This window comes from Ranitomeya variabilis, chromosome 1 (genome assembly GCF_051348905.1).
Source record: "Ranitomeya variabilis isolate aRanVar5 chromosome 1, aRanVar5.hap1, whole genome shotgun sequence".
Classification (NCBI taxonomy): Eukaryota; Metazoa; Chordata; class Amphibia; order Anura; family Dendrobatidae; genus Ranitomeya; species Ranitomeya variabilis.
The window spans coordinates 608,328,418-608,354,490 of record NC_135232.1 but is presented as its reverse complement, the minus strand read 5'-3'; the positions used below and the strand labels follow the sequence as shown (position 1 = coordinate 608,354,490).

The 26,073-nt window shown below is 43.9% G+C and overlaps 2 protein-coding genes across 2 annotated transcripts in view; both read right to left on the bottom strand.

Annotated features, from left to right (window-relative positions):
• Window positions 1–26,073, bottom strand: part of PCP4L1 (Purkinje cell protein 4 like 1) — a 97,275-nt gene that overhangs the window by 53,419 nt on the left and 17,783 nt on the right. The window lies entirely within an intron of this gene.
• LOC143798013 (uncharacterized) lies at window positions 1,821–6,843 on the bottom strand. The gene is made up of 3 exons (XM_077281102.1): window positions 6,340–6,843; window positions 5,969–6,220; window positions 1,821–1,830 (listed from the first exon to the last, which is right to left on the bottom strand). Exons 1-3 carry the CDS (start codon window positions 6,690–6,692, stop codon window positions 1,821–1,823), a joined length of 615 nt encoding a protein of 204 aa, XP_077137217.1. The 5' UTR covers window positions 6,693–6,843.

Below are 26,073 nucleotides of genomic sequence, written 5' to 3'. Positions count from 1 at the left end.
GAAAACAGATGTAAGTATAAAGTCCCGAAAAGCTGCGTCTATCCTTTTGTATAACAAAAGAAAAAAGGAATATAGTCAGCTTACCGGTCTTGGACGAAATCCCCAGACCTGCCAACGCCCAGCACGGTTCAGGGTGAGCGCCCACAGCAAATGAAGACAAAAAGAGAAATGATCCAGCTGGAGGTGGAGGCAGTTCAAACTTTGTGAGACTTTATTAGACAACTAAACCGATAAATAGTTATTCAAAATGAAAAATCTTTACATAGCAAACACCTGGCACACCAGTGAGGAGGATCAACGCGTTTCAACTATGAAGTCTTACTCATGATCATGAGTAAGACTTCATAGTTGAAACGCGTTGATCCTCCTCACTGGTGTGCCAGGTGTTTGCTATGTAAAGATTTTTCATTTTGAAGAACTATTTATCGGTTTAGTTGTCTAATAAAGTCTCACAAAGTTTGAACTGCCTCCACCTCCAGCTGGATCATTTCTCTTTTTATCCTTTTGTATAGTAGCTTAGAACTCTCTTTATACTTGCAGATTCTAGGGACCAAGGGACTAGGGACCAAGACAGACGCAGGCAGAAAACGGATACCATAATGTCTTCTTCTAAGAGCCCCCCCTCACATCGTCAGCCACCTGAGGTTTTTTTTTTTTTTCTTCATAAAAATTTTTTGGTACATCTCTGGTAATATGTTTTTGAACCCTATATGTATTTATTCTGTTTACACAGGAAGATGCAGCAGAGGGGATTCCAGAAGGAGACGGGCAGGGTGGAGAAATGAGAGGAGCGGGAGCGCATAGTGTAAGTTTTGCAGATACAGATCCTCACATAAAACACACTACACCCAACACATACATTCACCACAGCCCACACACAGTAGATATGCCTCCATCCAAGCACATAATTTATTTATTTATTTATTTTTTATTAGTCTTCACAATCCGGGGCTCGATGTAGAGTTCCTCAGAGCACCTCCCATAGTCGTCGGAATGCTAATCGCGGCGGTCACCGAAGAGTAAGTTCCTTTTTTGGTTTGGTGTTTAGCATACTGTAAAATTTATGTGGTATAATATTTCCCTTTTTATTCTTTTTTTTTTGTTGCTTCACAGCGTGCTCCCGAACAGGCTGAGGAAGAGGAGGGGATAGATGTGGACACCCTCATCCAAGCGGTCCAAAGTCGGGAGCCGTTATTGAACATGGGAGACCGCCGCCATGCTGACCAGTTCGTCACCCGACGGCTATGGGAGGAAGTGTGCAGTGCTGTTATTGATAACTGGGAGGAACTCGAAGCTCGGGTTCAGGATCTAGCGCGTAAGTATTCACACTTCATTACCTTATGTTAGCATGATTTAATGTGTTGTATAGTAACCAATTTTTGCTTTCTCTTTCCAGGTAACAGGGTTATCGTGCGGTGGCGGTCACTCAGGGATCCCTTCAGGAGGGAATTTAACAAGGAGATGCAGGCCCCGAGTGGATCTAGAGGACACAGGAGCAGGTACAAATATGCCAGAGCCCTGTCGTTCCTCCGGTCGACGCTGCTGAGCAGAAGGTAAATATTCAACACCACATGTTTTCAGTCAAACTGTTAAAATGTGTAACCTTCTATTTTTTGGGGCAGCAAGGGCAATTGTAATATCAAGATACTATTTTTTTTTTTTTTTTCCTTCTTTTACAGTACTGTCTGCAGCACTCGGGAGCCTGCATCAGAGTTGCACCCCTCTGGAGCGATCTCTCAGGGGTCCGCCACCGGGGACCACGTCGACCCCTCTGTGTCTGTCTCCCATCCACCAGCGCTGGAGCAGCAGGGCAGACTTTGTCACATGAAGCTGCAGGTGATGAGTTAGAGTTCCCTTTACCCCACCCCTCTGACACTGCCGCAACATCTAGAACACCTTTGGGGTCAGGACAGCAGCGCCAGAGAGGTCAGGAAAGGAGCTATGCGCCGGAGTTTTTGCATCTGAATGCAGCCTTCCAGAATGCCATCAAGCTTTTGGGTGAGCAAACATCTGCTGGGTACAATATGCTTAACAAAAGCATATTGGAACTCAGCAGTCGTCTGGATAGGATGCAATCAGATGCAAACCAGTCACCAAGACACTTTTTTTTCAGTCAGTGCTTAGGCACATGGAAAATCTAAGTCCTGACCTGCAGATGCATGTGATGCAAGGCTGCCACACTGCTCTAGAGCAGGCGATGTCCCAAGCCCCTCCACCTACCCTTCATGTTTCAACACCTTTCCCCTCTCAAGTTGCCGTCTATCCTCCCGTCCGTCCTCCTCCCGTCCATCCTACTTCTACTCCTTCGCCATACCTTCCTTCCCCCCTCAGTATTTCCCAGTTCCTACCTTCCCCTTTCCATTCTTCCCCCTTTAACTTCACCATTCCCAATCCCACCAACACCTTCCCCATACCTCTCACAGTCCACATCTGTACCTCAACTCCCTGCCCAACCTCATGTTTTCACCACCCATTCCACTTCTGTTCCTCCCCGTGATGTCGTGTCCCCCCCTATCGTCCCCCCCTATCGACGTGGCCCGCCCTGTCAGCCCCTCCACTACTATCTCCACCCCAAATTGTGAGAACCTTTAAAAACTTGTACATAAATAAAACTTTTTGTGGTTTAAAAACAATTTTATGGTCTTTCTCTTTTTTTAAAAAAAAACGGTATTAAAACCACCAAGGTTATGGTAATAGTAACAGTAGAAAATGTGTAAAGGGGTACCGGTACAAAACATAAAATACTGCGAGGTTAAAGTCCAAAGGTTTTGTAACCAAACAAAAAAATGGTATTTTTACAAGTGTGAAAATTGAAAAAAAAAATTTTTTACACCACTTCATACTGCCAGTCAACTGATCCTGGAGGAGACATGAAGTAGTCTGCAAAATTGTCCCGCATTCTGGAGACTGCTACTGGACTGCGAAAAGTTGCGTTGTGGTAATCCCGCAAGGTGCTTTCTGACACATTATCCTCCAGGGAAACATGTTCTTTTGATAAAACAAAATTGTGAAGTACCACGCAAGCCTTCACCACATCATCAACAGTTTCAGTCTGCAGTTTAATTGCAGTTAGTAGTATTCTCCATTTAGCAGTTAGGATGCCAAAAGCACATTCCACAACTGTTCGTGCTCTGGTTAAGCGGTAATTGAAAAATTTCTTCCTCTGGGTCAGTCCACTACTTCCAAAGGGTTTAAGCAAATGTGGGGAAAGCTGGAAGGCATCATCTCCAACACAAACAAATGGTAACGGTGGACCGGTGGTTCCAGGGAGAGGTCTAGGGGGCGGAAAGTCAAATGTCTCTCCATACAACAGACGCCCCATTGGTGAAGTTTTAAAAATCTGTGAGTCATTTGCGCGTCCATACGCACCGATATCCACAGCGATGAACTTGCAGTGTGCGTCGGCTATGGCCATCAATACAATTGAGAAGTACTTCTTAGGCTGGAGTCACACATGGCGTAAGACAATACGCCACGTATTATACGTCCGTACTACGGCCGTAATATGGAGAAATGTTCCCAAAATATTGATCCGTAGTCAGGGTGTGTCAGCGTATTTTGCGCATGGCATCCTCCGTATGTAATCCGTATGGCATCCGTACTGCGAGATTTTCGCGCAGGCTTGCAAAACCGACATCTAATGGATTTATGTGCTCAAATGTTCAGGAAAACATATATACAGTATATATATTATTATTATTATTTATTGTTATAGCGCCATTTATTCCATGGCGCTTTACAAGTGAGGAGGGGTATACATAATAAAAACAAGTACAATAATCTTGAACAATACAAGTCATAACTGGTACAGGAGGAGTGAGGACCCTGCCCGCGAGGGCTCACAATCTACAAGGGATGGGTGAGAATACAGTAGGTGTCATTGAGACACATATATATATATTCTGTATTTAGATTTCATTCAGCGCGATATCTGTGAACAGCCGGTAATTCAATTGCCGGCTTTTCATTTCTCCTGCACAAACCCGACAGGATATGAGACATGATTACATACAGTAAACCATCTCATATCCCCATTTTTTTTGCATATTCCACACTACTAATGTTAGTAGTGTGTATGTGCAAAATTTCAGCGCTGTAGCTGCTGAAATAAAGGGTTAAATGGCGGAAAAAATTGGCGTGGGCTCCCGCGCAATTTTCTCCGCCAGAATGGTAAAGCCAGTGACTGAGGGCAGATATTAATAGCCAGGAGAGGGTCCATGGTTATTGGCCCCCCCCCGTGGCTAAAAACATCTGCCCCCAGCCACCCCAGAAAAGGCACATCTGGAAGATGCGCCTATTCTGGCACTTGGCCACTCTCTTCCCACTCCCGTGTAGCGGTGGGATATGGGGTAATGAAGGGTTAATGCCACCTTGCTATTGTAAGGTGACATTAAGACAGATTAATAATGGAGAGGCGTCAATTATGTCACCTATCCATTATTAATCCAATTGTTGGAAAGGGTTAAAAAACACACACACACACATGATTAAAAAGTAGTTTAATGAAATAAACACAGCGGTTGTTTTAATAATTTATTGCTCTCTCAATCCATTTGCAAACCCTCGCTTGGAAAAATAATAAACGCACAAGATACATACCTTCTGGTGAACCGTCTCGTCCCATGAAGTAATCCATCTGAAGGGGTTAACTAATATTACAGGCAGGAGCCCTGCTAAATGCAGCGGTGCTCGTGCTTGTAATTCCCCGGCGAATGAATGAAATGTAGGTCATTGACCTACATTTCCTTCAGTCGCGGTGAGGCGCCCCCTGGTGGATGTCCTCATATGACCTGGAGCGTGGGAAAAAGTTCCCAGGCTGCAGTTCATGAGAACATCCACCAGAGGGCGCCTCACCGCGACTCAATGTAAGTATAGATCACTGCTTTCCTTTCAGCAACCGGGGATTACAGGCACGAGCGAGTGGTTTATCGCAGCTTGTGCCTGTAATATTAATTAACCCCTTCAGATGGATTACTTCATGGGACGAGACGGTTCACCAGAAGGTATGTATCTTGTGCGTTTATTATTTTTCCAAGCGAGGGTGTTCCTGATGGATTGAGAGAACAATAAATTATTACAACAACCGCTGTGTTTATTTCATTAAAATACTTTTAAATCATGTGTGTGTGTTTTTTTAACCCTTTCCAACAATTGGATTAATAATGGATAGGTGTCATAATTGACGCCTCTCCATTATTAATCTGGCTTAATGTCACCTTATAATAGCAAGGTGGCATTAACCCTTCATTACCCCATATCCCACCGCTACAGGGAGTGGGAAGAGAGTGGCCAAGTGCCAGAATAGGCGCATCTTCCAGATGTGCCTTTTCTGGGGTGGCTGGGGGCAGATATTTTTAGCCACGGGGGGGCCAATAACCATGGACCCTCTCCAGGCTATTAATATCTGCCCTCAGTCACTGGCTTTACCATTCTGGCGGAGAAAATTGCGCGGGAGCCCACGCCAATTTTTTCCGCCATTTAACCCTTTATTTCAGCAGCTACAGCGCTGAAATTTTGCACATACACACTACTAACATTAGTAGTGTGGAATATGCAAAAAAAGGGGATATGAGATGGTTTACTGTATGTAAACCATGTCTCATATCCTGTCGGGTTTGTGCAGGAGAAATGAAAAGCCAGCAATTGAATTACCGACTTGTCACTAACACCGCTGCGTATTTCTCGCAAGTCACACTGCTGGTCCGTGTGGAATCCGTATTTTTCTCGCCCCCATAGACTTTCATTGGCGATTTTTTTGCGCAATACGCTGACAAACGCAGCATGCTGCGATTTTGTACGGCCGTAGAAAGCCGTATAATACTGAACCGTAATATACGGCTAATAGGAGCAGCCCCATTGAGAAGCATTGTGCCGTATGTTATGCAAGTTTTACGTACGTAGTTTTTGCGCGCTTACGTACGTAAAACACGCATGTGTGACCCCGGCCTTATAGTTGTAAAATTCTGACCCCGAGCCAGAAGGTTTGACAATCCTTATATGCTTCCCATCGACTGCTCCCACACAATTTGGGAACTGGCATATCTGTTCAAAATTTTGTGCAATCTCCAGCCACCTCTCCTGTGATGGCTCTGGAATGTATTCCGCTTGTAAGCAATCCCACAATGCCCGGCAGGTCTCTCTGATGATCCCTGAGATTGTGGATATCCCAAGCCTGAACTGGAAATGTAGGGATGAAAACGACTCTCCAGTTGCAAGGAATCTGTTAACAAAAGGAAAACACAATAATTAATAAAAACTTCAAAATACAACATTGCAGTTATAAGTCTGATGAATGAGAATCATTTAAAAAAAACAAAAAAAAAACAAAAAACAACTTACCGAATAGTCACCATGAGACGCTCTGCTGGTGATATGGAGAAGCGCATCTGGGTGTCTCGTCTCCGTATAGAGTCTTCCACATGGCCCAATAAAATTTCAAAATTTTCGGCTTTCATCCTCACATAGTTGAAGAACTTCTGAGGGTTTTCCCTCAGTTCAATGTAAAGTGTGGAACAAACACCACGGGTCATGCGTTGGGCTGTGATGGGATGGATCCACAGCCTTCCCTTCCGCTGCTGCTGCAGGATGCGCAGTCTTTCCTCCTCCTTGTCCCGAACGATGACTGCCAACCGATTTGCCTCAAAAGTAAAATCCGCACATATCTTCGCTATGTTTGCCAGCACCCCTTCCATCTTTGCCACTTTCTGTACAACCTTTCAAAGATGTGATGTAAATACACAGTATATATAGTTTTCCAGTAGTTTCCAGTAGCCAATCACATGGAGATCCTCCCTTTTAAAAAAAACGGATCCGTCAAAAAATGGTTCCAACGGATGTAAAAACGGTCGCAACGGTTCCAACGGATCCGTTTTTGTGACGGATCAGTATAACTGATCCGTCAGAAAAACTGATCCGTCGGAACAGTTTTTCCAACAATTGTGACGGATCCGTCGATCCGTCACGATGTCGGAGCTGACTGACGCCAAAGAACTGAAGTGTGAAAGAAGCCTAAGCAGTACTGTACATCCACATATGGGGCATTGCCACGTTCAGTAGAAAGCATTAAGCTACTTACGGGTAGCGGCATTTTTCGGAGGCTCATGACAGCACTACGAGAGAGGGGATCCACCCTTCAGGAACAGGAAACCTACAGATACAAAAGGGCTGCACCTCTCCCCATGCATCAGTTGTATATTAGAGCCTGAGAGGACTACCGTGGTTAGTAGCACACAAATATACATTATATACAGATTATATACCAAATCAATCCATTGTAATATAACTAGAAATCACACGTGAGATCTATATATCTCTTTATATATATTATAGGAAGTGCAACCCCCACGTGAAAAGGGAGGGAACTAAGGGTGCTGTCATGGGCCTCCGAAAAATGCCGCTACCCGTAAGTAGCTTAATGCTTTATTCGGACTCCCATGACAGCACTACGAGAGAATTACAGAGATGTAAAACTACCTTAGGGAGGGACTATAGCTTGTAGCACCCTTAAGCCGAAGGGGAGATCAGAGGAGAACCCCAAGTCCAACCGATAGTGTTTGAAAAAGGTGGAAGAGGATGACCACGTAGCTGCCTTACATATCTGGTCGATTGATACTCCAGACCTTTCCGCCCAGGATGTAGCCAAGGCCCGGGTGGAATGCGCCCTCAGATTCTGCGGAGCCGGACCTCCACCTGTAGTATAAGCCAGAGAGATGGCCTCCCTAATCCACTTCGCTAGTGTGTACTTCGATCTTCCAAGGTCCTAGGAAAGGGCTTAGAGTGATAAAAATAACGCATTATCTCTCTTCCAAGCGTCAGTGACTGCGATATATTCTAACAGGCATCTCCTAACATCTAATGTATGGAGTAGTTCTTCCTTAGAATTAGAAGGATTAGGGAGAAATGATGGTAACACTATCTCCTGTGATCTGTGAAAATGTGAGGCCACTTTTGGCAAATAGGCTGGGTCCGGTTTGAGGACTACTGTCCTGTAGAAACTCGGTATAAGGGGAGAGTCTAGAGAGTGCTTGTATGTCCCCTACCCTACGAGCAGATGTTATTGCTACTAAAAATGCTGTTTTGAGGGACAATAATTTAACTGAGGCTGAATGCAAGGGCTCAAACGGTTCTCTAGTCAAGGCTGAAAGGACTAGGTTGAGATCCCAAGGCACCAACCTGTTCTTGTGTATAGGTCTAGCTCTACTAGATGCTTTTATAAACCTTGATACCCAATAATTATTAGCAATGTTACAAGAAAATAGGGCCCCTAGGGCTGAGACTTGTACTTTTAACGTACTTGTAGATAGATTTAGCTCCTAACCCTTTCTGCAGGAATTCTAAAATCTGGTTAATTGGTATCCCTTCTTCGATTTTAAAATCTGAAGAGGCCAGGAACTTCCTCCAGGTTCTAGAGTAGATCTTTGTTGTTATATGTTTTCTACTCTTCATAAGTCACGGTGTGAATCGTGACAGGCATCAATTAAATTTGGGGAAAAACCTCTTTTTTAACAACGACCTCTCAAACTCCATGCCGTCAAATGGAGCCCCATCACTTGCGGATGGCTGATTGGACCCTGATGGAGTAAATCCGGAATGTCCGGGAGTACCCAGGGGTCTTTCACTGACATGGTCCTGAGCCATGGAAACCAAGCCCTTCTGGGCCAGAAGGGGGCGATCAGTATGACTCTTGCTTGATCCTCCCTTATCTTTCTGACCACAAGAGGCAATAGGCCCAGTGGGGGAAACGCATAAGCCAATTGGAAATCCCATCTGATCAGGAAAGCATCCACTGCCAACGGATTCTCCCTGGGATTTAGGGAACAGAACTTTTTTGCTTTCCTCTTGTCCCTGGTGGCAAACAGGTCCACCTCTGGATGACCCCACATGTGGACAATCTGATTGAAGATGTCTCTGTTCAGAGACCATTCTCCTTGTTTTAAGGTGTTGCGGCTTAGAAAGTCTGCTTTTATATTTTCTTTCCCTTTTAAATGCAGCGCAGTTAAAGATAGTAAATGGCTTTCTGCTGCCTGAAGCAGGCGGTCCGCTACTTCCATCAGAGATTCGGAATGTGTTCCACCCTGGTGATTTACGTAGGCCACTGCCACCTGGTTGTCGGAGAGGATCTTGACATGGTGACCCTGTAGATACACGAGGAGTTCCTTAACTGCCAATTCAATTGCCATTAACTCTCTCTGATTAGAGGAGGCTGATGTTCGGGGGTCCCATAGCCCCTGAACTACGATGTCACCCATGTGTGCCCCCCACCCCGTAGGGCTGGCGTCTGTTATTACACGAGTCACATGTGTCACCCAGGGGACTCCTGCTGACAGATCATCTTCTTCTAGCCACCATCTGAGAGATGTAAGAACTACCGAACTTAATGTCACCTGACCCTGCAAGGACCCTTGTAAGGCTCTATCATTATCCAGTACCTCGTACTGTAAAGGTCTGGTATGGCATTGGTCCCAACGCACGGCGGGAATACACGAAGTTAGGGATCCTAACAGTGACATAGCCTGCCTAAGGGTCATGGACGGTCTATTAATCGCCTTTAACACCTGTTGTTGGATGTGGAGCAATTTATCAGGTGGAAGACAGCATTGTTGGGTCTCTGAATTTAATAACAGCCCAAGGAATCTTTGAATTTTTATGGGCTGTAAACGGGATTTCTCATAATTTATAATCCAGCCCAGATGCTCTAGTTTGGTCGCAGCTATCTTTGCTTGTGAAAGGGAATGATCTGCTGAATTTCCCACAATAAGGAAATCATCCAGATAAGGAATAATGAGGATATTGAATTCCCATAAATGCACCATAACCTCAGCGACTACTTTAGTAAACACCCTAGGTGCTGCTGAAATACCGAAGGGAAGGGCTCTAAATTGAAAATGACAAACAGTTCCCTCTATAGACACCGCAACCCTTAGGAACCTCTGGAAGTTCTCATGGATAGGTATATGATAGTATGCATCCTTTAGATCTACAACTACCATGAAGCAGTGTTTGAACAACATCTTTATTGTAGAACTGATTGACTCCATTTTGAAGGTTTTATTAACCAGGAACTCATTAAGGGATTTAAGATTAATGATAGTTCTAAATGATTTATCTGGTTTTCGAATCAGAAATAGAGGAGAGTAGAACCCTCTTCCTCTTTCTGAATCTGGGATTTCAACCAGCACTTTAAGACATAAATTCATGACTTCAGCTTCCAAAGCTGTCTGTTCAACCATGGAGGAACGTAAGGGGGTTAATTTAAATTTATCACGAGGCCAGTGGTTAAACTCCAGTCTCAGACCGTCTGATATAATGCCTCGGACCCAGTCACTATTTGTGATGTCAGACCATGCGGAAGAGAAGGCTGCCAATCTCCCTCCCACAGGGATTGCTAGTCATTGGTCTGGCTTTTTACGTTCTTTTGAGGAACGGCGAAACATGTAGCCCGTACCTCTCCTGCGTCTATCCTCCCATCTAAAATTATCTCTAGAGGGTGAGGATACGCGTTTCCTTCCGCGACCAAATCTCCTCCTGTTGAAAGGGCGACGGTAAGATGCTGATGCTAAATTGGGGAACTTTTTCTTGTCATCCCCTGCTTTCTCAAGCAACTCATCCAGAGTTGGCCCGAAGAGATATTCCCCCTTGCATGGGATGGCGCAGAGCTTGGATCTTGATTGAATGTCTCCAGACCAACACTTCAACCATAAGGCTCTACGAGCCGCATTGGAAAGTCCTGCTGCCCTGGCCGCCATTCTCACTGAGTCAACCGAAGATTCCGACAGGAAGGCCGCAGCATCTTGAATTCCCGGGAGCGCATTGAGGATTGTATTCCTGGACGCGCCTTCTTTAAGTTGTGACTCCAACTGATCCAGTCAGACCATTAACGATCTGGCCATACATGTTGCAGCCACTGCCGGTCTCAAAGATCCGGCCGCCATCTCCCAGGTACCTTTAAGGAAGGTGTCTGCCTTCCTATCAAGAGGATCTTTAAGGGTCCCCATATCCTCAAATGGTAATGAGGCTTTCTTTGATGCTTTCGCCACTGCAGCATCTAATTTAGGGGCCTTGTCCCAGGTAACCACTGCTGTATCATCGAAGGGGTATCTGCGCTTCAATGCTGGTGGTAATGAGCCTTTTTCAGGTTTCTTCCACTCTCGTAGAATTAAATCCTGAATTTTATCGTTCACCGGAAAGGATCTACGTTTTTTATGATCCAACCCGCTGAACATAATCTCTTGCCTGGAAGGTTGAGTTTTAGGCTCTTCCAGGCCCATTGTGCCTCTGACTGATTTAACTAATTTGTCAACCCGGTCAAGAGGTAGGCAAAATCGGCCAGAGTCCTCTTCAGATGAAGAGGGAATAGAGTCATAAGAACCTTCTTCTCTTTCTTCCTCCGAAGAATCAGACACCAAGGGAGATTTATGCTTTGAACCACCCGCCTGGGATAGGGATCGCAGAGATTCCCTTACTTCCATGCGGATCATCTCCTTTAAACTGGCTGCACTCGCAGATTCTTCCGCTACCTAGGGGAGGACAATAAGGGTGGTAACCTCTAACCGACCTGATGTCACTCAACCCCACCACTCCTGTAGACCTCACCGTCTGCTGTATACAGGTGGCACATCATTTTTTGGGGTAAGAATCTGGTAAGGGGATCCCGCGGAGGGCGCACTCCTTATGTTTCATCATGCCTGTACTTTTCTTCCCCTAAAATTACAAAGTATAAGGGGCCCGCGTCACTGAGTGAACATTCACGTAGATCACTTACCAGTGCACGCCAAAACAGGTACCAGAATACGAGGGGGTTCTTTGCTAGTCGATGCTCTGGATCCCTGCTTGGATGAGCTCTTACGACTAGACTGGTCACTCCCGACATGCTCCTTTCCCTTGGGCTTCTGTCGCACTTCATCCAGCAGCTGAGGCTGCTGCTCACCATCACTTTCCTCCATGATGAGAATGTGACCAAAAGCAGGGTTCTAAAACCAACACCTGCTTAAATCCCCCTCGGAATCCGGTCAGCAGACTGCCAGGCACCATCCCATTGGTCCCCGCTATTCAGGCTGCAGCTGGAAGGTCAGCGGGTCCTGTGATGAATCCGGCGTTCAGGATCCGATGGGCGCCGCCATCTTGGATCGACTGCGCATACGCAGCCACCCCGCGACCCGGAAGCGCCCGCCGACTCCGCCCCGACGTCACCGCTGCCCGGAAACGCTCCAGCACACGCTGAGAGCGGTGCAGGACGCCGGGAACGGACAGCAGCGCTCCGGACGGCCTCCAACTCCTGACGCCGGCACACCGCAAACCCACTGTACCGCCGCCCAGACCTGAAGGGACGGGCATACATACCTGCGCTGGCACTGATGGAGGCAAGAAGATCCTCCGGACTTTGCTCCCTGCTGCCATACGCCACCGACGTGCAGTCCAGCCAGGACCACCGTGGCGTCTCCAGGGACTCCCGCACCGGCCGAGGTAGGAGACCCCCTCGCTACCTGATTCGGCCGGCCGGCCTGGGTCCTATAGGATCTTTATTTGTAGGAATCTGTCCCTCCAGGAACAGGAAACCAACTGATGCATGGGGAGAGGTGCCGCCCTTTTGTATCTGTAGGTTTCCTGTTCCTGAAGGGCGGATCCCCTCTCTCGTACTGCTGTCATGGGAGTCCGAATAAATTGTGTGACAAAGATTGGTGACATTTTTACCCATTTTCCTGTGTGACAATGTAAAATCTGAAGCTAAACCAAAGTTTTGAAGTAAAAATATATTTGTTTTTCACCGCTTAATGGTATAAAATTCTGTGACCCACCTGTAGTGTCAATATGCGCACGGCACCCCTAGATGAATTCATTGAGAGGTTCAGTTTGTAAAATGAGGTCACTTATGGGAGGTTTTGCTGTTATGGCACCTCAGGGGTCTAGCAATATTACAAGGCACCCTTAAACCATTCCAGAAAAATGTCAACTACAATATGGCGTTCCTTCCCTTCTGAGCTTTGCACTGTGCCTGAAATGTACTTTTCGACCACATATGAGGTATTAGCATGGTCAGGAAAAATTGCGGAACATATTGTGTTCCATTATTTCTTATTATCCATTTTAAAAATTGAAAACTTGGGGCCATAGTAACATTTTAGTGGAAAAATGGCAAATTTTAAATTTATGTTATACAAATAATCTTATAAAAGTCTGTGAATCGCTTGAGAGTTAAAAATGCTCACCACACTGCTAAATGAATTCTTCAAGAGGTGTAGTTTCTGAAATGGGGGCACGTCTGGGGGTTTCTGCTGTTTTGACAGATCAGGGGCTCGTCAAATGTGACATGGCATTCGCAATCTGTTCTAGCCAAAATTGCGGTCCAGAATTCAATTGGCACGTCTTCCATTTCGAGCCCTTCTGTGCGCCCAAACAGTACTTTTCCCCCCACATATTTGGTGTACTAAGAAAAAATTTAACAATAAATTGTATGGTCCATTTTCCGCTGTTACCCTTGTGAAAATGTAAAATTTGGAGTTGAAGCAACATTTTTTGCAGAAAAATTTCATTTTTTAATTTTCACAACTCAACGTTATAATTTTCTGTGAAGCATCGGTGGGTTTCAAGGCGCTCACTACACCTCTAGATTAGTTCCTTGAGGAGTCAAGTTTCCAAAATGGAGTCACTTGTGGGGGTTTCCACTGTTTAGGCATATTAAGGGCTCTGTAAAATGTAATGTGCCGTTTGCTATCTATTCCAGACAATTTTGCCTTCCGAAAGTCAGTTGGCGCTCCTACCCTTCAGAGCCCTGCAGTGTGCCGAAACCCTAGTTTTCCACCATATGTGGTGAATCGGTGTAATCAGCAAAAATTGCACAACAAAGTTATCCTGTTAAAATGTTATTTTTTTTCCTTCCACATTGCTTAATTCCTGTGAAATGCCTAAAGGGTTAATAAACTTATTGAATGCGGTTTTGAGCACCTTGAGGGGTGCGGTTTTTAGAATGGTGTCACTTATGGTATTTCCTGTAATATAGGCCTTTCAAAGTCACTTCAGACATGATGTGGTCCCTAAAAAAACGGTTTGGTAAATTTTGTTGGAAAAATTAGAAATTGCTGATCAACTTTTAATCTTTCAAACAAAAAAAATTATGTTTAAAAAATTATGCAGAAGTAAAGTAGACATGTTATTTATCAATTATTTTGTTCCAGCATAACTAACTGGTTTAAGGTTGCAAAAATTTAAAGTTTGAAAATTGCGAAATGTTCACCAAAAATCCAATGTTTTCACAAATAAACACAAAACATTTTGACCTAAATGTACCACTAGCATAAAGTACAATGTGTCACGAAAAAAAAAATCAATCTCAGAATCACTGATTTGTTAAAGCGTTCCACAGTTATTACCACATAAAGTGACACTGGTCAGAATTTAAAAAAATTGGCCTGGTCAGGAAGGTGAAAACAGGCTCGAGGTGAAGGGGTTAAGGATCCAAATTCATGCAAACTTCTCAGGCATTTGGACAAAATGTGTAAAGTCCCATACTTCCAGCATGGTCATCACCAGAAAGAGGCACCGTTCTAAAGTGTCATTCTTGTATTCTGCTCCATCAGGGGTTCATGATGAACAGGGATATGGCTTCTCCCCCATATAAGGTAGTGCTGCAGTGTAAAGTATTGCGTGAGGAAACAAAACAATGGGAATAGTAACATGAATCACTAACTCTACATTCGTCGGTAGTGTTAAAAATCAATTAATTTTGCTCTTGGAAATACTTTCTTTCAAAAATTTTAATCGTCTTCCCCCACCTTGCCTCCATTTTCAGGAGGAGTATCTATAGCATACCGGTAAGCAAGCTCCTTGCCGCTCGTTAATGGACTGTTAATGAGATAGGATTCTGCCTGGTGAATTATTTAGCAGCGTCCGGTGTGTTCAGCTCCTGGAAAAGGGGAGCTAATGATGATCTGCGGTACGAGCTCTTAGCATCTAACTGTTCTCATAACAGATTGCTGGATATTATACGTCCTCAGCTGTATAACCTGGCAGAGCTACTACATTACCACCAGGCTTCCACTTTTCTACTGCTGTATTATGTACTTGCTATTGTAGACTGTTGTGTTGGCATTATATTCATGAACTGAAAAGCTCAGGATGAACAGTGTTAAAGTTTGCACTTGATCATACGTCGGATGAGCAGGAGTGGCAGGTGTATAATTATATGCCATCACCCACCGGCTTATTTCACCCTGCGTGGATACACAGCACAGTGAGACATTGTGCCAGGAGAAAGACACTTGGTGCCACTACACAGTAATTAATCCCACGCTAATTAGAGGCCGACGAAAGCTGAAACATGATCATTACCAGTGTGACTGTCAAAGCCTAAAAAAAGGAAGCTGTGCTCCCTGATCCATTATCAACCTGCACGATATATAGAATGATAAGCTTAATATATATTTTTTAGAGTCACTCTCATCCCTAATCTCGTCTAGGTTGTCCTCTTGCAGTTTCCGTAGAAACACTGGTTGCTGCAGTAACAAAGAATGCCTTGATTTCATATTGGATCACAACAGAGACCTTGAGACCTGCAGCAGTCACCTCTACAATAGGGTCCTCCAGGTGACAAAAATAACCTCCACCCCCCATCCTCCTACTCCCCTCGTCCTTAGCTCGGAGCTGCAAGTCAAACAATAACCTCTTCACAAGTAGCTTAAGATGTATCTCCATACCTTTATTACAGCTCTGCATACTGCAGAGCATTAGGAGTTGAATTTGAAGACTTTATGTTAAAGGAGAACTTCAAAACAGGAGTCTTAATTCTGTCTTAGAAGTACCTTTTGGTATCCAATAAGTCTAGCTCTTGTGCACATAAAGGAAGGTGACCACTGTCCTGGACCACTTCTGCCATAGCCCATAATTCCTTTTTAGGGATTACAAAGTGATGGATCTCACATATCTTCAAGTCCAGCAGAATCTGTTAGGCAGAGGATTGAAAGATATGGACAAAATATAGTTTAATACTCTAAATATAGAGTGAAGGGGTTATTAGGGGTCCATGGCAGGACCAAAAAGGGCCAAAACAGGCGGATAAATACTCCTGGTCCATATGGTTAGGTAAATATAGAGGTTGTGATATACCGTATTCCCCACCTACGCTCACCTATGCTGAATGGAGTTAACCTCTAATTACTACTAATGATCATAAACATGCATGTGAAATAAATGGGAACTGCCATGGGCATGGTTTATACACCACATGTCTGTATATCACTTCCCTGGCACAAGAGCAAGTATGATATTTCTGTCACGGTGTAATTTACTCCTTCGGAAACGGCGTAGAGCAGATCAATAAGCAATCATTTCTTCAGCGCGACAAATGCAGTTATTAAACTGTCTCTATAGGTCACAAAGATCAGGGTGGGGGTAATGAGAGGCGCAAACCCCTGCGTTAAGTGATTGAGCAAGGTCCCAGTGGATCTGTAATTAATTTCACTGAGCAATAAGCCGCTACACAGTCATTAAGGAAAGAAAATATTAGAAGGAGCCAGCACATGGCAATGCGAAATTAAATGGCTGCTACGGCAGGAAGGTTTATCGATCTTGCTGAATTGGATTGTAATTGGGAGGATGACATATGAGATGTCATGGTTAACAAATAGTCTTGTACGGTGGGTGAGACATCTTTGGGACCACAGAGTCCACAATTCAGACCACCTCTAGCTGTATGCTATATCTATAGACAGTCACCCTCACCGCAGCGAGTGTTATTGGATCACATATGGGATGATAGAATTTTCTTCTGCTGGATATTTACAGGCGCAGGGAAATTTGAGTTCACGGATCTTGAAATGTTCTCTTGGAATGATGGAGCTGTGGGAATAGGATGGGAAGGCTCTGGCATTAATCCTACATTATTCTATCCACTGAGAGGGTTGTCGTTAAGGCACATCATGAGGCTGGGAACAAGCAGTTCGCCCCCTACACCTCCTCCTGGAAAGCTCTCATAATCACTGCCCCCATTCTCCTCTCTGTATCCCCAGGGCTCCCTTACAGCTTAATAATGCTACTATTCCCACTGCTCCACAGTGTGCAACCTCCTAAATCCATCTCCTTCACTCTCCACCCCCTCCCTCTCCAACTCTGTCTCCTGCTTTCCCTGCTTTATCCCCTTACTTTCTCTCATTCTCTCTCTCCTTTGCATATTTCTCCTGTCTTCCATGTTTCTCCTCTCCCTTCCTGTTTTTCCCGTCTACATTATCTCCATTCTTTATTTTTTCCTCTACTCTTCCTTCCTCCTTCTCTTCCTTTTCTTCCCTTAATCCCTTTCTACTAACCCTTCCTCTTTCGGGCTTTCATTTTCTCATTTCCCACACAATTTTTTTCTCCTGTTTTATGCTTTCCTTTCTTTCATACTTCGTCTCTACTGTATGTTCTCTCTTACTCTTCCCTTTTTCCACCTATTCATTTCTTTCTTCATTTTTCCTTTCTATTTTTCGCTCCCATACCTCTGTCCATTTCTCCCTCTTTCCCCTTCCTCTCTTGCCACTTTTCTTGCTTCCTTTCTCTTCCTCACTCTACACTTACCGGTCTCTCATTGTCTTCCTTTCTCCCTTTCATCCACTATCCCTACTTCCTTTTATTTCTCTTTCCCAATCATCTCTCCATCTTTCCTCTCGTCTCTCTCCCTTACTCCCTCTATCATCTCTCTTGCTTTCCTCCTTCCCTTTCTTTCTCTCTATCACTTGTCTTGCTATCTTCCCTCCCTTCCTTACACCCTACATTCTCCATCTTTCCTCGCTGCCTTATCTTACTCCCTATTGTCTCCTCATTTCCCTACTTCTCTCTCCCATACCCTCTAGCATCTGCCCATTTCAATCCTCCCATTTCTCCCTTTCCCTTACCATCTCTCCATCTTCCCCCCTCCCGTCTTCTCCCTTTCCTTTACTTCCCATCATATCGCCAACTACCCTCAATGCTTTGTCTCTCTCCCATACTATCATCTCTCCATTTTTCATCCCTCTTTTCTTTCTCCTTTGCTCCCTATAATCTCTCCATGTTTCCCCTCCCCTCTCTATATTACTCCCCATCATCTCTCCATCTTTCCTCCCTTCTCTCTCTCTCTCTCTTACTTTCATCTCTATCTTTCGACCGTCCATTCTCGCTCCTTTACTCCCCACCACCTCTCCTCTTTCTTACTCCGTTACCTCACCATTTTTCTGCCTTTCCCTCTCTCCCATACTATCTATGTCTCCATCTTTCCTCCCTTTCTTCTTCACTTCCCATCATCTCTCCATATTCCCTCCCTCCATCTTTCCCCTCTCCCTTACTCTATATAAACTCTCCATCTTTGCTCCCTCCTTTCCTATTACCTATACATATTTCCTCCTTTCTTTCCTCTGACTTCCTATCATCTCACCATCTTTCCTCTCTCTCCTTTCCTCTCCCTTACTCCCTATCATTTCTCTATCTTTCATCTCCCTTTCTCCCAATCATCTCTTGATCTTCCCTTCCTTCTTCCCTCTCTCAATCTTTCCTCTCCCTTACTCACTATCTTTTCTCCATCTTTCCTCCCTCCATGTGTTTCTCTCCGTTACTCCCCATCATCTCTTGATCTTTCAATCTTCCCTCTCTCCATCTTTCCTCACTCTCTACTTTCCTCTTATCCTTTATCATCTCTCCTCCCTTCTTCTCCCTTACTCCATTAATCTTTCCTCCCTTATTTTCTTTCACTTACTCCCAATCTCTTGATCTTTCCTTCTTACCTCTCATCTCTGGGAAAACAAATTACTCAAAAACAAAAAATATTTTATTAAATATGGTTTAAAAACCACAACTCTGTGGCTGTCCCAAAGCAAACAAAAGAAAAAAAACACCAAAAGAAAAAAACTGTGAAAAAACTTGGTGGAACGGAAAAAGGTAAGCCCTATATGCTATCTGACGTTTCGGTCTGCCTATCTGCGGGGGTTGGCACCCTATGGGAAAGCGTTGTGGCGCCCCCGCTCCACGATGGCTTGCCCTGGGGTCCCTAGAAAGCCCTAACCAATGAGTTGGGCCCCTCTACCCACACAATCGTGTACTAAAGGGCCCCTGCGGACTAATACATAGACCAAACTAACGTCTAGGGAATCCTATATCCCACACCGTGAATTTAAAAACAGTTTGAGCACATGCAGAAACAGGCTTATGGCAACGTGCGTTTTTAAACAGATGCCGCTTATTGATAACTACTTCCCCAGGTTTTTTGGGGGATTATGATACATCAAGCATACTATATAGCAGCGTATATTTGAAAAAACACACAGATCTCTTGCTAAGGCTGACGTGGATTTTTGTATATTTAGATGGACCACCCTCAGTTGAAATTTTATAAGGTAGTCGCCACTGACCTCGATATTATCCAAAAAGGTGCTTATATACTGCACCACAAAACATTGCCATCCAGGGGCTCAGTGCATAGAAAATACATATTCATACTGATGGCCCATCAGACTCCAATATATCCCCTACCTGGGATATCTATCACCACCATTGATGCCGTTATATATATAATGGAGACAATGCCCTTTTACATCCACAAAAAAAAGAACTTTGCCATCAAATTCAAGAAGAATCTTATCAATTTGCAAACCACCACATTAAATACTCATCGTGGGGTTCAAATGCCGTGAAATGCCGTCCGCCTTGTCTCTGTGTCGCCTCATTGAATTCTTGAATTTGATGGCAAAGTTCTGTGTGTTTTTTCAAATATACGCTGCTATATAGTATGCTTGATGTATCATAATCCCCCAAAAAACCTGGGGAAGTAGTTATCAATAAGCGGCATCTGTTTAAAAACGCACGTTGCCATAAGCCTGTTTCTGCATGTGCTCAAACTGTTTTTAAATTCACGGTGTGGGATATAGGATTCCCTAGACGTTAGTTTGGTCTATGTATTAGTCCGCAGGGGCCCTTTAGTACACGATTGTGTGGGTAGAGGGGCCCAACTCATTGGTTAGGGCTTTCTAGGGACCCCAGGGCAAGCCATCGTGGAGCGGGGGCGCCACAACGCTATCCCATAGGGTGCCAACCCCCGCAGATAGGCAGACCGAAACGTCAGATAGCATATAGGGCTTACCTTTTTCCGTTCCACCAAGTTTTTTCACAGTTTTTTTCTTTTGGTGTTTTTTTTCTTTTGTTTGCTTTGGGACAGCCACAGAGTTGTGGTTTTTAAACCATATTTAATAAAATATTTTTTGTTTTTGAGTAATTTATGTTTTCCAAGCTAATTTTTACTCTAATAAATCTATTTCATATTACCTCTCATCTCTCCATCTTTCCTCATTATCTCCTTTTCTTACCCTTACTCATTATCATCTCTCCATCTTTCATCCCTCCCTTATTTTCTCTCCCTTACTATCTATCATCTATTGATCTTTCCTGCCTTCTTCCCTCTCATCTCCCCATCATCTTTCCTCACTTTCTTCTTCCCTTATTCCCTATCATCATTCCATCTTTCCTCACTCTCTTCTTTCCTTTCCCTCACTCCCTAACATCTCTCTATCTTTCCTCAATCTCCTTCTTTCCCCTTACTCCCCATCATCTTTTGATCTTTCCACCCTTCCTTCTTTCCCTTACTCCCTAGTATCTCTTCATCTTTGATCCTTTTTCTTTCCACTCCCTTGCTGCTTATGTCTTCATCTTTCCTCCCTCTCCCATACTCCCTATCATCTCTTAATATTTCCTTTCCCTCTTTCCTCTCCCTGTCATCTCTTCATAGTTCCTCCTTCTCTTCTTTCCTCTCCCTATCATCTCTTCATCTTTCCTCCCTCCCTCTCTTCTTTCCTCTACTTTACACCCTTTAATCTCTTCATCTTTCCTCCCCCTTATTCCCTACCATCTTTCCTCCTTTCCGTTCTCTTGCCCCAATACTCTCTTCATCTTTCCTGCCTTTTTTCCCCTCTCCTATACTCCCTATCATCTTTGTCTTTCCACCCTTCTTCCCTCTCTTCCTTACTCCCTATCATCTCTCCATATTTCATTCTCTATCTCTCCAGTTTCCTTTTTCTTTCATACCTCTCCTGATTACAGCCCCCTTATGGTGGAGCATACACAGAGTTTCTATACGATTATAATGAAAGGCATTTAGCAGACATGCTCTCTCTGTGTTTTCCATCTTGTGTAGAGCGGAGTTGCTTATCTGTCTGGCGCTCAGCACGTGATCGGCGGTAACAGACGATCTGCCAGACATTGCCATTTACTCCTCTTACTTCATATAGACTAGTAAAAGAAAATATCTGTTCAATCTCCCAAATCTGAGCTGCACAATCCAGGGCTCCCGAAAATCCACTACACTCACTACCGAACTCAGCTGAAAGGTTCCCAAAATCAGCATGCTCCTATCCTGATATATTCTGTGCTGCTGGGGTCCCTATCCTTTCACTATATAACTCAGTCTGTGACCTCTTAGAAGACCAGCATACAACTCCTCTGAAGTACTCTGTGCTACTGGTTGTAAGAGAGAACAAACAGTGCTGGAAACATCTGGGGGACAGAAATTTGGGAGGAGAGGTGATGGGAAGTTCAATATAAATCATCTGACTCATGTCCACTAAAAAAAAACAGAAAATAAAATCTCCAGAAATAGAGTGTTCCTGGATAATCACATCCAAAGCGCTCTGCAAGATACTGTCCGAAGACAAGTCCTAGAAAATCCAAACATCTGTCCTCAGATCCAGATCAGATCACAGCCAAACCACAGAAGTCAATGCAACACATGAGGGGGGATGCCCAGAGTAATTCCTTGTCTCTACAGACTATGTGAGGGGTCTCCCCAGTAATCTCTGGTCTCTATAGACTACATGAGGGGTCTCCCAAGTAACATGTGGTCTCTATTATGGAAATGAGTTGTCTCAACAGTAATATGCAGTCTCTATAGACGGAAATGAGCTGTCTCACCAGCAATATGCCATTTCTATAGATGGAAATGGGTTGTCTCACCAGTAATATGCGGTCTCTATAGATGGAAATGAGCTGTCTCACCAGTAATATGTGGTCTCTATAGATGGAAATGAGCTGTCTCCCCAGTAATCTGTGGTTTCTCCAGATCTAAGGGTACCGTCTCACAGTGGCACTTTTGTCGCTACGACGGTACGATCCGTGACGTTCCAGCGATATCCATACGATATCGCTGTGTCTGACACGCAGCAGCGATCAGGGACCCCGCTGAGAATCGTACGTCGTAGCAGATCGTTTGGAACTTTATTTAGTCGCTGGATCTCCCGCTGTCATCGCTGGATCGGTGTGTGTGACACCGATCCAGCGATGCGTTCGCTTGTAACCAGGGTAAACATCGGGTTACTAAGCGCAGGGCCGTGCTTAGTATCCCGATGTTTACCCTGGTTACCATCGTAAATGTAAAAAAAACATACATACTCACATTCCGGTGTTCGTCAGGTCCCTAGCCGTCTGCTTCCCGCACTGACTGACTGCCGGCCGGAAAGTAAAAGCAGAGCACAGCGGTGACGTCACCACTGTGCTCTGCTTTCACTTTACGGCCGGCACTCAGTCAGTGCGGGAAGCAGACGGCTAGGGACCTGACGGACACCGGAATGTGAGTATGTACGGTTTGGTTTTTTTTACATTTACGATGGTAACCAGGGTAAACATCGGGTTACTAAGCGTGGCCCTGCGCTTAGTAACCCGATGTTTACCCTGGTTACCCGGGGACTTCGGCAACGACTTACCAACGATCACGGCCAGGTCGTATCGCTGGTCGTGATCATTGGTAAATCGTTTTGTGTAACGGTACCCTAACAATATGGCTTCAATCCAGATAACATCAGTCAGACAGGAAATTAGCATTTGGGGAGGTAAGGAGAAAGGGCCACCAACAGGCAAGTAGGTGCATACCCAGTGTCCTATTGGGGTGCCAAGGGCCAACCATTTACCAACTACAGGGCCCCACTTCTCAACTACATGCAAATGTGACCTTTTCCTCACTCACTAATTATATAACAATGATCTGGGCAGATCATTAATGAACAAGATGTTGCCTCTGTCTGCACATAGTGATTCAAGTATATAGTGCCAAGTACTCCTCATATAATAGGGGGTGGCCCAGTTCTGCACAGGGGCCCACTGGAGGATTCTTCTGTTCTCCTGTGGGCCAGTCCAAGCCTTTGCATATCACTGGTAACATTCCCTGTGTGGTTTCCTTTAAGAGAATGACATGTAAGATGTGTGCACTGGCCATATCACACGATCCCGCTTTTCTCCCAGGCGCTGGCTCTCATGTAAATGGTTTCTTTCAGCATGGCCGCCTTCCTTCCTAGTAGTCAGCAAATCAGGGTACTTAACATGGTACACAATATTAACCCCCTTGCCTGCTGTAAAAAGACATGTCTATAGAGTACAATGTGCTGGCAAGGCCCTTGTGCTACCACACAGCTCTTAAAACGTAATCCTGGAGGTCATCTGTGGTACTGCAGTTGTAGAAATAAAAGGATAATGGTTGTCACCTCCCCTCCCCCACACATCACTGATAAATAATGGACATTCTAATTATATAGAACCACAGTTCCATTGCTTTACACTACAGGACAACACAAATTTCTCTAAGAAAGGCAAACTGACCACATCTAATTTTTTAGGGCTGATGAGTAACAGATGGACACTATATTAATCCTTAAGACCCTAACCCCCCCCCCAATAAACAGAGCACTATTTACGTATAATGGAGAGGTGGTCTAAGATAATGCGTGACTTATAGCCTCCTACTCCAGTATTATAACACATGTACACTGACAGCAGGAAAAGAAGGTATTACACCACCACTTCTGTCCTGTATACTGGGAGTACTTCTCAGTGTATTATTCTGTATATACACTGCACAGTACCACTTCTCCTGTCCTGTATACTGGGTGTACTTCTCAGTGTCTGTATTATTCTGTATATATACACACTGCACAGTACCACTTCTCCTGTCCTGTATACTGGGTGTAATTCTCAGTATATGTATTATTCTGTATATATACTCTGCACAGTACCACTTCTCCTGTCCTGTATACTGGGTGTAATTCTCAGTATCTGTATTATTCTGTATTTATACACTGCACAGTACCACTTCTCCTGTCCTGTATACTGGGTGTAATTCTCAGTATCTGTATTATTCCGTATATATACTCTGCACAGTACCACTTCTCCTGTCCTGTATACTGGGTGTAATTCTCAGTATCTGTATTATTCTGTATATACACTGCACAGTAACACTTCTCCTGTCCTGTATACTGGGTGTAATTCTCAGTGTATTATTCTGTATATATACACTGCACAGTACCACTTCTCCTGTCCTGTATACTGGGTATAATTCTCAGTGTCTGTATTATTCTGTATATATACACTGCACAGTACCACTTCTCCTGTCCTGTATACTGGGTGTAATTCTCAGTGTATTATTCTGTATATATACACTGCACAGTACCACTTCTCCTGTCCTGTATACTGGGTATAATTCTCAGTGTCTGTATTATTCTGTATATACACTGCACAGTACCACTTCTCCTGTCCTGTATACTGGGTGTAATTCTCAGTATCTGTATATATACACGGCACAGTACCACTTCTCCTGTCCTGTATACTGGGTGTAATTTTCAGTATCTGTATTATTCTGTATATATACACTGCACAGTACCACTTCTCCTGTCCTGTATACTGGGTGTAATTTTCAGTATCTGTATTATTCTGTATATATACACTGCACAGTACCACTTCTGTCCTGGTCCCTGGGTGTAATTCTCAGTATCTGTATTATTCTGCATATATACACTGCACAGTACCACTTCTCCTGTCCTGTATACTGGGTGTACTTCTCAGTGTCTGTATTATTCTGTATATATACACACTGCACAGTACCACTTCTCCTGTCCTGTATACTGGGTGTAATTCTCAGTATATGTATTATTCTGTATATATACTCTGCACAGTACCACTTCTTCTGTCCTGTATACTGGGTGTAATTCTCAGTATCTGTATTATTCTGTATTTATACACTGCACAGTACCACTTCTCCTGTCCTGTATACTGGGTGTAATTCTCAGTATCTGTATTATTCTGTATATATACTCTGCACAGTACCACTTCTCCTGTCCTGTATACTGGGTGTAATTCTCAGTATCTGTATTATTCTGTATATACACTGCACAGTAACACTTCTCCTGTCCTGTATACTGGGTGTAATTCTCAGTGTATTATTCTGTATATATACACTGCACAGTACCACTTCTCCTGTCCTGTATACTGGGTATAATTCTCAGTGTCTGTATTATTCTGTATATACACTGCACAGTACCACTTCTCCTGTCCTGTATACTGGGTGTAATTCTCAGTATCTGTATATATACACGGCACAGTACCACTTCTCCTGTCCTGTATACTGGGTGTACTTCTCAGTATCTGTATTATTCTGTATATATACACTGCACAGTACCACTTCTCCTGTCCTGTATACTGGGTGTAATTTTCAGTATCTGTATTATTCTGTATATATACACTGCACAGTACCACTTCTCCTGTCCTGGTCCCTGGGTGTAATTCTCAGTATCTGTATTATTCTGTATATATACACTGCACAGTACCAATTCTCCTGTCCTGTATACTGGGTGTAATTCTCAGTATCTGTATTATTCTGTATATATACACTGCACAGTACCACTTCTCCTGTCCTGTATACTGGGTGTACTTCTCAGTGTCTGTATTATTCTGTATACAGTGGTGTTCAAAAGTCCTGCATAGGTATAGGATAAATTGATTTTTCAAGTTTTAAACGTTTTCTGTTTAATATCTTCGATGCTAATATGACATATTTTATATGGTTTTGTTCAGAATACAATTTTGCATTCTCTCCCTGTAATATTTTTAGCTTTTGAAGCAGTTTTGCCTGAAATTATTGCAACAATATGGGAATTGAAAGCACAACTAAATATTGTACAGCTTCAGATCCAAAATTAGCCAATCACAGATGAGGTTCTTGTGACCAATCATAACCTGGATATGGCAGCCAATCACTTTGCATCACATCTGCTGCTTTGTTTGTTTGTTTTATCTGTTGGTCTATCTAGTGAATCATACTGTAGAGTT

Excerpts from the sequence above, each read along its gene's own strand:
- LOC143798013 (XM_077281102.1), bottom strand. The coding sequence starts at position 6,692 with ATGGAAGGGGTGCTGGCAAACATAGCGAAGATATGTGCGGATTTTACT. Across the intron at positions 6,221-6,339 it reads CGTCTCATGGTGACTATTCG|ATTCCTTGCAACTGGAGAGT; the intron begins GTAAGTTGTTTT and ends TTTTGTTAACAG.